The sequence below is a fragment of the Typopeltis vanoorti genome, chromosome 15, assembly GCF_054136105.1.
Source record: "Typopeltis vanoorti isolate ZY-2024b chromosome 15, IOZ_Tvanoo_1.0, whole genome shotgun sequence".
NCBI lineage: Eukaryota > Metazoa > Arthropoda > Arachnida > Uropygi > Thelyphonidae > Typopeltis > Typopeltis vanoorti.
Window position 1 is genome coordinate 33,025,152 of NC_143563.1, and position 17,181 is coordinate 33,042,332.

Consider the following 17,181-nt stretch of genomic DNA (forward strand, 5'->3'; position numbering starts at 1 on the left):
TTGGTATCTTGAATACATGTCACATGCCAAAAGATGTAACAGTTGTGTCCACTATATTACAGCTATGTAGTGGCAATTCAATTTTCAATATGGTTGACACGTAATATAGTGTGTTAGCTATATTAATAATGCTGGAGGATATTAAGCTTAATTTGTTACTCAGTGGAGATGCCATATCAACCATTTTAATGTCTTCCACAAGTGTTCAAGAATCTCTAGCAAAATTAAATAACTGCTCTGACAAATTTTGTATAATAGGAATAAACAAACTAGAAGTGTGAATATAGAAGAAGACAGAAAATATCATATGCAAATATGAAGAACAGATTAAAATTTTAGTTATTTGGACAATTTTTGGTGAACCTGTCAAATATGAAAGGCTCAACAAATTTAGTCACCCACTTGCCTGTCGCAAGTAGATTTTGCCAGCTGGCGAGTAACTGCAGACTGTTCAAAATAGAATATTTAATTTAATTAAAAATAAATTTCTGAACAATTTTTTTTTCCCTTTAAGGAAATAGAAAAATATGTGTAATACAGGGCCATTCTAGTAACAACAATTAATGTTCACAAATTACATTTTCCAAAAAATTCAATGTTGTTTTTACTTCTTATTATTTATTGACTTCTTCTTGGACTGGTTCTCACACAAAGGAAATGTTCTCCATACAATGATCTGGTACTACTAATTACTTTATGGATAAAGTGAGGTCTTTCTTCAGAGAAAGGAGACAGGAGTGTGTTTTGGTACCATTATAAGCCAACATATTTGTCTTTGAAACCACTGAAGAATGCTTTCCTATTCAGTACTTCATCACTGAAGATCGGTTCTACTAAGGAAGAAACGGGTATTTTTCGAGGCATTAGAGAAGGCACAATAAAAAGGGAAAAGTTGGTCCTTGTTTGGGGATCTAAACAGCAGAGTAGATAATGATTACCAGACATACAGAATGTTTTGGAAAAATTTGGAGAAAAGAGCAAAGCTAATAACAATGGTAAGTGCCTGCTGGCTTTCTATTTAGGACCTGGACTACTTATTACTAACACAATATTCCAGCATAAAAATATGCACAAATTCACATGAGAAGATGCAAAAAATACGAAAAGTTTCATGGGCTATGTTATAGTTAATAGCGATGTTCTTCCATTGGTTCAGGACATGAGTATACAGAGGATTTGAAATGGGAAGTGATTCCTCTTTAGTTTTGAGCAGGATAAAATTGAATTTCTTATTGAAAAGAAGAGTGTGTGAGAAAGTTATTATTAAAAAGAATCAAAGTTAAGCAGCTTTCAGAGGTGACTGCAGACTCACATACAGAAGCATTATTTAACAAAAAAACAATAGGTTGAAAACAAGAACCAAATGCTGGCAATCCAGTGCAATAAATGTTTTCTTCAAATACTGAAAAAAAAACATTGATTCAGTTACAGAGGCATCTGGTGAGGTTGTCTATAAAGATACAAAATTCATAACTTCATGGTAGATTCAGGAAGTTAGAGGCAGACAAGGAAAACAAGAAAGTATGTCAAAAGTTCCTGACAACTAAGTCAGTTTGTGCTCTTAGAGAATACGGAGAAAAATATAAGAAAGTGAAACAGTGTATAAAACTAGTTAAACAAATTAATCATGGGAAGATTTGATAAGAACATAGAAAACAGATATCAGGAAGGTAGTAAAATATTCTGGAAGCTATTGAAAAGCTTAGAAATAGAGGAAAGAATGCTGTAAAAGGAATCAGAGATGATAAAAGTGACATGAAAACTGAAGATAAAGACATTCTAGATGTCTGGAGTAATTACTTTGAAAGATTGCAAAATGAAAAAAAGTGGCATCGGTAGTCAGGTAGAAAACTCCCAACAGTATTGCAGTCAGGAATACATATCCATACTTGAAGTAGAAAAAGTCATCGAAAACCTAAAATATGGAAAGGCAGCTGCAGTAGATGAAATTTGATCATAAATGCTCAAATATGGAAATAAAATAGTTTTACGGTGGATGCACTGCATAATTCAGAGGGTTGAATTCCAAATGATTGGAGTAGAGTTCTCATTGTACCCAATTAAAAAAGAAAATAAAACTGAATTGTGAGAATTAAAGAGGTATTTCCCTGCTGAGTGTCCCTGGTAAGATTTATGCTAGTATACATGAGAAACGGCTAAGAAAAATGGTGGAAGGGAAGCTTGGTGGAGATCAAGCTGAATTCAGGCCAAATAGAGGTTGTCAGGATTAGATTTCCAGTTTAATACAAATAGTTGAAAAATCTTGGGAATGTAACAGGATATTTGTGTTTAAGTTTTTTAGATCTGGAAAAGGTATATGACAAGGTGCCGAGAGGAAAGCTCTTCAAAATGCTAGTTATATAGGAAAATAGGACGTTGTATCAAGCAATTCATATCAAACTTTAAGTCAGCAGTTAGAATTGAAGGAGGTACAGGAAAATTGTTTGATATTAAATCAGGTGTGTGCAACAAGGGTGCACAGTATCTCCACTGTTATTCATTATCTGTATGGATCATCTTATAAAGGACAGTGATTTAAACCTGATATCAAAATTGATGATGTTAATCTTAGCTCTTTCCTTTATGCAGATGATGTTATACTTCTGAATAAATCCATTACAAGTCTGTACGATTCCCTGACTAAATTAAATAATCAATGAAAATGAATAACTATTGAATAACTTATTAAAATAAGCAGGCAAAGTTGGCAAATTAAATATGGAAATAGACAACAGAAGTAGTAATTAATCTGATATGGTAGGAAGTTAACTCAATAAGTTTGTATAGAAGAAGAAAGAAATTAACCAAAACACTAAACTAGCAGTATACAAGTCAGTGTTCAAACCAATTTTAACTTATAGATCTGAGAGCCAGGTTAGAAATAAAACACGTAATCAAACACTGGAGACCATAGATACGAGAGTTTTGACCACCCGGTCAATCCAGTAAGATTACTGGATTGACCGGGTATGGCATCAATGGCAATATTTTATTAAAAATGAGGATATTAGGAAAGTGTTAGCAGAAATAATGTTTATCACTTAAACAGAATGGGAGAGGAGAGATTAGTGAAACAAATGTTCTTAGCCAGGTTAGCAGGAAAAAAGACTCAGAGGAAGACCAGTAGTAGCAGGGATGCCCCTAGGAATTTTGCCACCCCTTCTCCCTTATTTTTCGTATAGTTTATGCCAACTTTGCCGCCCTGTGCAAATTCACGTCTTGCACCGTCGGTAGAGCCGGCCCTGAGTAGTAGTAGTAGACCACGATGTAGATGGATTGATACAGTAAAATGTGCTTTAGAAGACAGAAATATAATGTCCAATAATGTTGGAGCCTTAATAGATAACAGATTAATTTGGAGTAAAATTGTTGATTAGAAGTTAGTAATGATGTAAATTTTCATATAGTACTATCCTGTACCCCTGTCTCCAGAGGCATCAGGAATTGGTTGATGATTTTTTTTTCTCTCTCTCTCTGTTGAACTGTATATAAATAGACCTTTACTTGTGCAGTCAGACAGGCAGATTACTCTGAAAAGGTTATGAAAAAATTGTATCGATACATTTAGTATTTTTAGCATTTGCTTTGCCCTGTGATGAAATACTCTCATGACTGGGGAAAAAAAAAAAAAGTGGAAATAGATAGCTGAGATAGATAGAAAATGCTTTGGTGTTATCATGAGATTTCTGAAGAGAAGAAAGAAATCACTGTCCAGTCATCTTTTGATTATTTTCTATGGAAGGACAAATGGTCAAACTAAACTCCCCCACCCATTTCCCTATACTATAATTCTGATTGAAATCTAATTTGTGCACACATTCTCTGAATAAAACTAACAGAAATTATCTTTAATACTTGTATTCACTTATCTAAACATGTAAGGAATATAGTGTGATTAATTTGTAGGGTAGATTAAATCTGACTTTAATTTAATTTGTAAAATTTGTGTTATATAAAGGGTTTCAAATTAAAGTAGTCCTATTCAGAACAATATGTAGAGATAACCAGTAGATGAAATACCTTAAAACATGGTGGTACCCTAACCAGATCATGAGGAAGTGATCTTGACAATTAAAAAAAAATTAATTAAAAAATTATCAGTAGTGGGAAATATGGTACTATGAGTGAGAAAGGACAGTGAATTTTGCATACCAAGTGAGCTATAAGATGGTATGTAAATAAATGACTGCGTGAAACCCATCACGCAGTCATTCGACTTGCGTGATGGGTTTCACTTTGTAGAACATGCTTTTCTTGTGCAGTGTTTCTATACTTACTTAATCCTCTTCACTCCACCTGGGAGCATGTCTTTCACCACCATTTTCAACAGGACTCTGTTTTTTTTGTTTCTGCTTTTATTTGGTTCCAGTTTTTATTAATATTTATTTCTTTCAGTATTGTTCTTTTCCATGTTTCTCTTGGCCTTGTCGTCTTTTACCCTGTGGGTTCCAATCTAGAGCCTGTTTTACTATTATTTTATCTTCTTTCCTCAAGACATGCCCCAATCATCTCTGTTTCCTTTTGTGTATCTGTTGCAACATCGGTTTCTGGTTTGTTCTCTGCCAAGATTCGAGACACGAACACCATTTTCATGTTTGGATATGATTTCTTTTTTCATCTCTATTGTGGTTCTAACAAATTTTCTTTTCGCTTTGCTGCTATCAGTATTCTTCTGCGGCCCCATGGTGGCTTAATTAATAATAATTTATGAAAAAAACAACAACAAAACACAAAGAAAATCGAGAAAACTCACTGCAAATTCGAGCAGGTGTTTGCACTGAATGAAGGCTGCTGTGTAACTGACGCTTGCATGCCTTACAGCTCAGCACACTGAGCTGAGCATGTGGTTGCCGTTTTGCCTATTCGGGAACCGAAATTCTGTTCGGAAAATATGTTCAGGAACCGAATTGTTCGAGAACAGAGGCGTTCGACAACCGAGGTTCCACTGTAGATTTTTTCTGATTGGGCTGACATTCACTTCTATCTAACCTTTCTGGCACAAATGCATCACATCCATAGCTTCAGCATCCAAAAAAACTTGGCATCCTTTTTTCTCATCACAGTATTTCTCATACATATAACTGCTAACCTGTACAAATCTAAAATCCAGCAATGTTTATATCATGTTTGGATGGTATAATAAACTTCTGAAATGCGTTGTCCAGAAGATAGTAATTATTTCATTAATTTATCATTTTGTCTCTTGTGTACTCATTTAGGTCGTTTCTCTTCTAGCAAGTGATCATTTTTTGTATGCCTTTTTATTAGGTGCTTCCATAGGTTCTGTTATAATAAGTTGATACTATCATTCCTCCATTTTTTTTCAAGTCTGTAACAACTTGGATTTTTACAACAGCATCCTTTCCAGAACCAGCTTCAGCTAGCTGTTAAGAAACACACACACACACACAGAGAGACAAACTACTTCTCTCTCTCTGATCACTAGCTTGACAGAAACCTGTAATACACTATAAGTCCTACCTTGTTTTGTATGATGGAGATTGATAATAATAAGATTTTCTTTCTTTTTTTCATTTGCTGTGTATGGGAAGGATGGGACAAACATGCATCTTAGTTATTATCTGCATTATTTCAAAAGCTTGAACATATGCACAAATTTAATGACAGAGTATCTTTCAGGTTTCAGAAAGTATTCTTGTAAGGCTGTGTGAGTAATTTACCATTGAATTAAAAAAAAATCATATTACATTTCTTATTTAAGATAAGATGAAATTTAATTGGGATTAAGTTAAGCTCTGTTTTTTTACATCAGAAATTTTTTATTTCATGGACTGGAGTGACTCTAAAACAAAGCACGAAATTACATTACATTTTGATATTAATAGATCATGACTCCAGAGTGTTGAGAAAACATAACCAGTGTCTCCTAATCGGTCAGTAATCTGGGATTGGCCATGTTGTTGAATAGAGCAATTTCATTTCATAAGTGGCACCTTCTGGTAACCATATTTGTTCAGGTTAGGTGCATTTATTCAGTGCTGTGACTGAACCAAGTGACTAATTAACCACTTGGTTATAAATAAAAATTAAACTTGCAAGATTAAATGTCATCATCAATTTCCTGATATGTACCCTCAAAGAGTGTTCTGGTTACTATGACAGTAATACATGATTAAGTTTACATTATTATTAATCTCCTATCATAATTTTCTCCTAAATTATTCTATTACTTATTTTCCTTCATTAGTGTCATATCTAACATTTTATGCTTCTAAGGCACTTCTGACTGAATTAGTCCACCCTAGACCTTGATCTTCCCGTGGGTCTCTTTCCTGCTACGGTAGGTTTCCAAAAAGTAAGGTAATACATTTTTCCCCCTTAATAATGGTTAAAGGGAATGAGATAAAACACAGTGAGCAGATAGACCTGTTAATAACATTCAAAAATACTGCCATTGCAGTGTGGCACTACTGTCACCTCACAGCTAATTCCAGTTACAAGATGGTGGCTACCGTTCAAGTCTGGTCCAAACAAATGTCCATAAAGTTATTCATTTTTGCAAGCAAGTGAGACCTCACAAAGTGACATTCACTGTGAACTGGTTGCTGTGTATGGCAAAAAGGTGATGTCAAAGAAGCAGGCATGTTTTGAGTGCAATGAATTTAAAGTGGGCCATGGTGACATTGAAGATGTTGGGCAGGCTGGCCTTTCCAGCAAGACAGAAGACCGGTGAGTGAAACTGTGTGAAATTGCACAAGTGGTGAACTTGAGTAAGACCACTGTTTACGAAATTTTTCAAGATGTCCTTGACTTTTGAAAAGTATGTTCCTGCTGGTTGTCCCGATCCCGACAAGTTTTAGAGAAGTATGAGATATGTCTGGAGAATCTGTTGTGCTATAGTAACAAAAGCAAAGATTTTTTCGCTTGAGACAAAATGTGGGTTCATCACTAGTAGGCATTTGACTATTTGAGCAACTAAAATATTTTAGCTACTCATATATCTAGTTTTTAACACTCAGATTGAATTATAATTGCAATTAGCAGACATTTCTGATTGTTATTCATTATATTTTATTATCTATCATTCATTAGCTTCTTGATGCATGCGTCAAAAATTGTGGGAAAATATTTCATCTTGAAGTGTGTTCCAGAGATTTTGAATGTGAAGTCAGGAAAGTATTAACAAAAGTAAGGACATTTTTCATATTTATAAAAGCTAAAAATTGATTTGTGGAGATAGAAAGGAACAAATGTAGTAATTTAAGAAAACTGGCTTTAATGAATCCTTTTTATTATACCTATGAAGCATGTTGCATAATAATGTTGAAATCAGGTAAGTGCTTTTGAGCTCTGTTATCTATTGCTAGTTTCATTTTTGTTTTAAATTTTATAGTCAAAAACTTAAATCTTCTCTTAGAAAACAGATTGGAAGGATTATTCCAAGGTTGATTAAAATACAGGAATTAACAGGATATACAGAAATTAACACGGTATTCATTCCAGTGAACCAAAATAAATATTTGAACAAAAGCATCTAATCTTGTAGTTGGTACAAGGTCATAACTGTTGCATGTGTAATTACCGTCTTTTGTAGTAGCTGTTCAAAATTCAGTAGTTGCATCTTTTCAGTTTTCAGCATGATTTATTTTTATGTTCCTTGTTTAAGAAAGACTTATTCAAATAGTAAAAAATAAATAAAATAAAATGAGAAAGTGTTTTGAAATCATATTGTATTAAACATGTTATTAAAATATGAAAACTGATGTAAAATGTTTGTCCTGGAAAATATCAAAAGCAGCAAATGAGTTTCTTTATACTTTTTCATCTGCTTTGAAATGAAAGTGGCAGAAACCATCTTGGTAAGAACTAATAAACAAATTAATTGGTAGGTTTTCATGTGTGAAAAAGTTTTTTATTAATGACTGATTATTTTAGAGTGTATTGAGATGAAATCAGTGGGTTGATAATTGATGGCGACAAGCTAGATATAGGCTTGCTTTCATGTTGTTAGATGCCAGATGAGTTAACACTTATCCTGCATTGATAGGTTAATTCTGTGATGCAATTTGTTAGCACATTTGGAGAGATATCATCCATATCAGGACACTTTCTAGTATCAAGATCATCAAGGATTTTTCTGATGGTGAAAGATTGGAGGAAGCATGCCACAAACAGTTTGTGTTATGGTGCAAGATCCGTCTGTGATGGACCATTGTGCCATCAGGATGTGAGAGGAGAAGAAATGAGAAAGGCAGTAGATTGAATCCATTAGCCTTGGTGGACCAGAAGGCTCAATTGCCAATTTCAGCAGACAGCAAGCTTTTTCAGCATTTGGTATTTATAACGTCTGCTTTGGATTTATTTTATTGTTATTTTTTTCTATTATTATTATATTTTTATTATTATTATTTTCAATTGAAGGTGAGTTAGCCAATCTCATACAGAGGTAGTAGGTTTTTTTCTCCTGGAAACTTGTTTTTTTTATCTTGCTTACAGACCAATCAGCCTTGAGTACAGATGCAATTTATAGACATAAAATACTAGGGATGGTAGTGGGTAGTAGATAGCATTGGTGTAGATCAGGGGGTGTCAAACTGATGTCACCTGGTGGGCTGCATGCAGCCCCCGACGCCTCAAGGAAAGATTTTAAAAAAAGGATGATTGCTTTTTATAATAAAACAGAAATACCGTATTTACTTGAATATAACTCGCCCTCGCATATGACTCGCACCCCTGTATCCTGATTTTACCTTATGAAAAAGGAAATTAAAAAGTTTTGCATGTACTGTACATCGCACACGAAAATAAAGTTTAACCACTTTCATGTCGGAACAATAACTTGCTCCCCATGGTAAACAACATGCTTTCCCAACTGCAATTAAATACAACTGGTATAAAAACGGCACTAACTAATGAATCGCATGTCCCCTCCCACATTAACCATGCTGTTTAAACTTGAGCAAAACCATATGTTTCACCTGCAAACACAGTATCTAACTAAAATCTATTGTTTTTAGTTAGATGTGTGTGAGTGCCCCACTAACTCAAACACAAAGCTGCAATAAAATTTGGAAACGTGTTAAAACTAAGACATATAGAGTGAATGTTGTTAAGACAGTTTCAAATATTATGGAATTTGGTTGAAGAGAATTAGCATTTCAGCTCCAAAATGTCGGCTTGACTTTGTGTTTTGGTAACGCGATCTTTTGTTAATACTGCACCAATCATATCCACATCTTCATAGCTGTTCTATCTCTATTAGCCTACCATTGCTGACTATTTTACGTTTTGCTTTCACTTCTTAGACATTCGTGAAGGGTGTTCATTACATAGCTAAAATCTTGTAAATTACTTGTAATTTTTACTTGGAATAATGGGAAAGAAGATGACGCTATTTGGATAGATGACTTTGACAATGCACACAAGGAAACCGCTCTCGAGGCTGGAAGTAGCTATAAAGAAGAGGAGATTCTTGGTGAGTCATCCCCATTTTCAGTTTTTTTTTTGAAAACTTTAATTTCTAAAAAGCTCCACATATATCTCACACCATGATTTTTTAGCTTTAATTTTTGGAAAAAAAAAGTGTTAGTTATATTTGAGTAAATACGGTATCGATTTATTCATTTTCATACGACATTTATAGTTACAGTATGGATGCAACGACCTGCTATAATATAATTTCAGTAATAAAAATTTATATCGCAATTTCAATGTTAGATCTGATCCTAATCAATCGTATAAACTATATGGTTATAATATGGATGTAGCAGTCTGCTGTAATATAATTGCAATAATAAAAATTTGTCGCAATTTCAATGTTAGATCCAATCCTAATCAGTCGTAAACCATATTTGTGCTTTCATTGTAATGAACGCACAAATTAATGCGTTCATTAATTTGTGCTTTCATTTACAGCATGCTGCTGGTAGCGTACTGAAAAAGTTGAATTCTATTGGCTAACAGCTGTTCACGTGACATGCAGCATATGCACTCACGGGAATTCAGCTATGAGTTTATAATTGCCTGCTACAGTCAATCAGTGATCTTTGAAGTCAGTGTGCCGAACACGATTCGATGACAATATAGCAGTGAGAGAATCCCCTTTATTATTATTTTTTATTTTTATTTGCAATAGTATCATGCACTGGTCTACAGTTTTGTGTGGTTTTATTCAAACATTTTTATAAAAATTGTTAATAATATTAATACTATATTTATTCACCGAGGCAATGTCACTTTCCAATCCAACAAGAAAAAGAAAGATTGCTGATGAGAGGAGAAAATTTCAAGAAAAATGGGAATTAAATTACTTCTGTACTGAAACAAAGAACATAATTGTGTGCATTATTTGTAACGAAACAATTAGTGTCGCCAAAGAATATAATATAAAAAGGCACTACAATAAAATTCACAAAGAACAATATTCACGCTTTGAGGGTAAACTGAGAGAAGAAAAATTAAGAAGTATGAAGAATTCATTTCAAAGTCAAGTATTTTCAAAAATTATGAAAGATAATGAATCAGCAGTGAGAGCCAGTTATGAAATCAGCTATTTATTGGTGAAACATTCCAAACCTTTTAGTGACAGTTCCTTGGTTAAGGAATGTATGATAAAAGCAGCTGAAAACGTATGTCCCAAAAATGTGCAAGTATTTCACGATATTTCTTTGTCCAAAAATACTGTGATTGAAAGAATAACCAAAATGGCAGATAATCTGCATGACCAGTTGCAAGAAATATTCTCATACGTATACAGTGCTTTTCAGTTGCACTCGACGAAAGTTTTGATATTCACGACGTGCTTCAAGTTGCTTTGTTTCTTCAGGCTTGCGACGACAATATGAATGTTACTGAAGAGTTCTTGGAAATGATTCCCATTCATGGAACCACTACAGGGGAAGACATTTTTGATGCCGTGTGGGGCATTTTTGAAAAATATCAACTTCCTCTGAACAGGCTCATAGCAGTGACAACCGATGGTGCAATGACAGGCAAAAATAAAGCTTTTATGTCAAGACTTGCAGCAAAGTTATAGGAAATGTATCCAGAGATTCCAAAACTGCAATCTTTCCACTGCATTATTCATCAGCAGGTCCTGTGCTCCAAAATGTTGGAAATGTGCAGCATACTTAAGCCTGTCGCAAATACCATGAACTTCATCTGATCTGGAGGCCTCAATCACCGCCAGTTTGCACGATTTCTAAAAGACTTTGGAGAGTGAATTTGAAGGCTACCTTATTACACAGAGATTTGTTGGTGATCTTGTCATAAGGTTTTAAAAAGCTTTTTTTTTATTTTTAGAGGAGATCAAATTGTTCCTAGAAATGAAAAATCATGATGTTGTATTTCTTAATGATCAGACATGGGTACAAGATCTGGCATTCTTAGTTGATATTACAGGACATTTGAATGATTTAAATGTCAAACTTAGGGGAAAGATCAGTTAATAATACACATGTATGATGCACTGTCAAGTTTTAGATGTAAGTTAGTTTTGTTTCAAAATCATTTAAAAGAGAATATTCTAAATTACTTTCCTATGTGTGAACAGTTGAACAATAAGAATCAAAATTTTACCTTTTCTCAATATTGTCCCAAACTAGAAAAGATAAAAGAATTTGATAGCGATTTAAAGATTTCAAGGAGCAAGAAGTTTTTTCGCTTTTTACAGATCCTTTTTCCTTTAATTTCGAAAAAGCTCCTATTTGTATTCAAATGGAACTTATTGATTTCCAAAATTATTCTATTCTAAAAGCGAAATATCAAGAAGTTGGTGTACCAAAAATATACAGTTATTTAGGTCAAAAATATCCAGAAATAAAAAAGTTTACAGTGTTATTTTGGAAGCATGTTATTTATGTGAACAATTATTCTCATGTATGAAAGGTAACAAAACAACCCACAGATCAAGATTAACCGACGACAACCTTTCTGCCATAATGAAGGTCGTATGCTCACAATCTTTGAGTCCAAATTTTGACAGGCTGGTTAATAATAAATGTTGTCAAGTGTCGGGAAAAAAATAAAATACTGAAATTAAATTATTATAATTATATTATGCAAGTGTATATATATATATATATATATTTTTTTTTTTTTTTTTTAACCCGAAAATATTATAATTTTCCCAAAAATATTTTCAGTAACATTTAAAATTCCTTTAAAAATTCAAAATATAGGCTCCCGCCAAAAAAAAAAAAAAAAATATAGAAGCATTTTATTATAATGCTTCTATAATACAAAAAATTTCAAACTAACAGAACACTGTAAATTTTTGTGTTAGTTATTAATGAGAGTTTGTACTTTTTTTAGAATGTATAAATATTTGATTTTCAGATCTTCACTTTACGACAAATAGTCGAGAAAGCATGGGAATATAACAAAGATCTGTATTTAAGTTTTTTCGATTTGGAAAAGGCATATGACAAGGTGCCAAGAGAGAAGCTATTCAATACGCTGCAGTTATATGGTGTCAATGGGGCATTATATCAAGCAATACTTAGTCTTTATTTGAGTTGTGAGTCAGCAGTTAGAATTGAAGGAAGTACAGGAAGATGGTTTAATGTTAAATCTGGTGTGAGACAAGGATGTACATTATCCCCTCTGTTATTCATTATCTATATGGATCACATTATGAAGGAATGTGGTATTAAACCTGATATCAAAATTGGAGATGTTAATGTCAGCTCTTTGCTTTATGCGGATGATGTTATACTTCTAAATAAATCCGCTACAAGTCTGCAAGATTCTCTGACTAAATTGAATAGCTGTTGTAATAGATATGGTATGAAGGTCAGCAATAAAAAGACAAAGACAATGAAAATAGGCAGAATCATTGAAAATGTCAACTGTGTTGTGAATGGAGAACCTGTGGAACAAGTAAAACATTTCAGCTACTTAGGCACAATTTTTACTGAAGATGGTAAACTAAATATAGAAATAGACAACAGAATCAGCAAAGCTGGTATCGTGGGAAGTCAATTGAATAAATTCATATGGAATAAGAAAGAAATTAGTCGGAACACTAAATTAGCTGTATACAAGACTGTGTTCAAACCAATTTTAACTTATGGATCTGAGAGCTGGGTCAGAAGTAAAACACTTGACCAAAGACTAGAGACCGCAGATATGAGAGTCCTGAGAAAGATTAGAGGCGTGAACAGGTGGCATCAATGGCAATATCATATTAAAAATGAGGATATTAGGAAAGAACTTGACATTGTCAGCATCCAGGAATGCGTTAGCAGAGCTAATCTCAGATGGGATGGTCACTTAAATAGAATGGGAGAGGAAAGATTAGCAAAACAAGTGTTCTCTGCCAGGTTGGCAGGAAAACGACCCAGAGGAAGACCAAGATATAGGTGGATTGATACGGTACAAAGTGCCTTAGACGATAGAAATATAAGATCTGATAATGTTGGAGTCTTGACAAGTAACAGACTGATTTGGAGGAAAATTGTAGATAGGAAGTTAGTAATGATGTAATTTTTTCATCTAGTACTGTCATATCCTGTACACCCCTTGAGGGTACATAGCAGGAATTTGATGATGATGATGATGAAATATTTGATTTAAATAAAATTTAATTTCGTTTTAAATTTGGATTAAATGCTATCTATTGTAAATATTAATATAAAAAAAAATAATATAAAGAATATTTTTATTATAAAAATATTCTTTATATTATTATTTTTTTTTGAGTTGTCATAATCATTATACTATTATTTTATGCCTTGTAATGCTTAGAATAAATAAAATTTTTATTAATTTTCCAATTTATTTATACTCATTTTTTCACTTCCCTTCGATTCTAATTAGTGCAGGTTTTTTTAGTGGAAAATTTTTTGCAGCCCACTTGAGATACAGTTTTATAGCAAATGGCCAGCAGTTCAATTTGAGTTTGACACTCCTGGTGTAGATGATTGTGGTGGCAGTTCACTGTATTTGGTGGATTAAGTGGTGGAGATGGAGAGTAGTAGAGTAGGTGTCCTCCCTTGATGAGTCTTTGGCCTCCTCAGAGGCGTCACGTAATAATAATTATTATTTATTTTATTTTATTTTATTTATTTATTTTTTGCAGTTAACTACATCGATATACTTAGATTTTGGTCTTTATCTATCTTGCTGGTGTCACACTTGTTTTGTGTACTTTTCCTCTCCCATTCTGTTTAAGTGACCACTCACACGTTCTTGAATGCAAACTTAAGTTCTTTTCTAATATTTTCATTTTTAATGTGATTCTATTGATGTCATCTATTCACTCTAATTTTTCACAGAACTTTCATATGGCATCCTTTAGCCTTGGATTAATGGTTTTATTTTTAACCCATCTCTTAGATATGTTAAAAGTAATTTGACACTGTCTTGTACACAGTGCAGTTCATGAGTTTTAGAGACTTGATTTGTTGAACATACAGTACTGGAGCAATCTATCAGCAAATGCTCTAAGTAATACCAGCTAATGTCAACCCTCAGAGAATGAGGTCAGTATATGTTCAGTAGTGTGTGAGTTATGATGTGTAGTGTAAAGTGATTTTTCTTTGTACATCATGAATATGGAAAGTGAACAGAGAATTACAATAAAGAGCCAAGAGGCTATTTTTTTCCGGCGGCATAAATTAAATTAAGGGGATAATAAATCCCTCATTATTTTTAATTTTAAAGCCAGATACAAAACTCGGAGATCGAAATCTAAGAGTTTCATGTCAAAGAACTATCGGCGAGTCCAGGTGTAAGTCAACACCTGGGTAGTACAACACTAGGGCAACTCAGCAATGGTGGAGCCAGCTCCATCTATTTTTTCATAATGTAAAACGCAGCTCCTAGGAGATGTATTACTGTTTTACATTATGAGGACCAGTTTCGACCTTTATTGAGGTCTCATCAGTGAATAGGTAGACCTGGATAATACCAAGGTTTACGTGCAATGAACTTGCATATCCCTACTATACGAATTGCCAGAATGGTGTGCCCATATATTATTACTACGATAAAGAGCCAAGAGGCTATTTTTTTCCTGCAGTGTAAATTAAGTTAAGGGGATAATAAATCGCTCATTATTTTTAATTTTAAAGCCAGATACGAAACTCGGTGATCAAAAACTAAGAGTTTCATGCCGAAGAACTATTGGCGAGTCCAAGTGTAAGTCAATACTCTGGTAGTATAACACTAGGGAAACTCGGAGCAAAGGTGGGGCAAGCTCCATCACTATCCTTAACATTTTCTCATAATGTAGAACGCAGCTCCTAGGAGATGTATCACTGTTTTACATTATGAGGAGAGGTCACTACCCAGACCGGTTTCGACCTTTATTGAAGTCTCATCAGTGAATAGGTAGACCTGGATAATACCAAGGTTTAAGTGAAACAAACTTAGAAACTGGTCTGGGTAGTGACCTCTCCTCATAATGTAAAACAGCAATACATCTCCTAGGAGCTGCATTAGTGATGGATCTTGCTCCACCTTTGCTCCGCATTGCCCTAGTGTTGTGCTACCCAGGTGTTGACTTACACTTGGACTCGCCGATAGTTCTTCGGCATGAAACTCTTAGATTTCGATCTCAGAGTTTCATATCCGGCTTTAAAATTAAAAATAATGAGGGATTTATTATCCCTCTAAACTTAATTGAACAGAGAATTGTGATTAAATTTTGTTTTAAATTTGGTCTTTCTTCTACAGAAACCCTAAAAATGGTACAAAGGCACATGAAAATGAAGCTCTGAACTGATCTTCAGGTGGTATTTGCGATGGAAGGCAGTCAGTAGAAGATGATGATGAGAGAAGTGGCCATTCCACATCAACTTGAACTTAAGAAAATGTTATGGCAGAGGGGAACAACAGTCATTGAATCACATTAAGATGATAGCCTATGCTATCATCTTAATATTGATCATCAAACATTACATCGAACATCATTTTTGCACATTCTGAATGAACATTTGGGGAAGAGGACGTTGTGAATGTGTTTTGTCTCAACTGCTTTGATAGCTAAGAAGACTGAGTCAATCTTGCCAGGACATCATGATTGCAGATGCAGATGAAAATTTCTTTGAAAAAATTAACTTCCGATCCTGAAACAAAGTGACAAAGTTCTGATGCGTTGGTGAGGCATCTCTCAGACCAAAGAAATCAATACTCCAAAAGTCACTAATTTTTTTTTTCTCTCACATCATGGTGCACAAGGAATTCGTGCAAGAGGTAGATCTGTGAATGTGGAATTTTATGAAGTTATGGATTGTCTCCTAAAAAACATTTGACATTCTGCTTGTTATTGTGTTAACAAATTCTTTTATGTGTTAATGGTCCATCTCTTACATACACCAAATTTTACACCCTAGTTTTAGAATGTTTTCTGCACATGTATGTCAGTTCAATGTGCTATTATAAATTTATGCTTCTATCTCATCTGAAAAAAATGCCATTTTGTACATTAACAAAGAGCCAGATGTACAAGGATAATTCAAAAAAGTATCAATGCACCTTTTATCACACTAAGGAAACATCACACTTTATCAGAAAATAATGTAATTGTCATGACTCCTCAGCTATTTCTTGGAGATCTAAAATTGGATTAATTGGACTAACAGCTAACTCTTACTTCACACTAATATCTGGTATGGATATTTCAGCTATTTAGGCTTAGTTTTTAGTGAAGCTGGTAGGTTAAATCTGGAAATAGATAACAGAATAAACATAGCTGGTATGGTGGGTAGCCAGCTGAATTAATTTATATGGAATAAGAGAGAAATTAGCCAAAATGCCAACTAGCAGTATACAAGATGGTGTTCAAACCAGTTTTAAGTTATAGATCTGAGGTGTGTCTTAGAAATATAGCACTTGATCAAAGATTAGAGACCACATATATGAGGGTTCTGAGAAAAATTAGGGGAAGTGAACAGATGACATCATAGCAGAATCATATTAAAAATTAAGATATTAGAAAGGAAGTTGACATTGTTAGCATTCAAGAATGTGTCAGCAGAACTAATCTAAGGTGGTATGGCTGCTTAAATAGAATGGGTGAGGAAAGGTTAGCAGCAATGTTCCCTCTAATTTTTTTGCTGTGAGGTGTGCGCAGAAATTTGTGTGTGCAAAATTTGCCTTCTTTTGAAAAGTATGTGCGCACCCATATGAGTCACCATACTGATCATTTAAGCAAAAAAGTTAAAAGATTTTAGTTCACTCTTTACTTTCTGGTGTCAATGGGATGTCAGCCAGGTC

General features: G+C 33.9%; 1 protein-coding gene across 1 annotated transcript in view; it reads left to right on the plus strand.

Moving 5' to 3' along the window:
• The window catches only part of LOC150098582 (signal transducing adapter molecule 2-like), a 233,058-nt gene that overhangs the window by 17,612 nt on the left and 198,265 nt on the right, over window positions 1-17,181 (plus strand). The window contains exon 3 of the mRNA XM_090404857.1: window positions 7,054-7,149. Coding sequence (XP_090260983.1) covers window positions 7,054-7,149 — 96 coding nt within the window. The remainder of the gene's footprint in view (window positions 1-7,053; window positions 7,150-17,181) is intronic.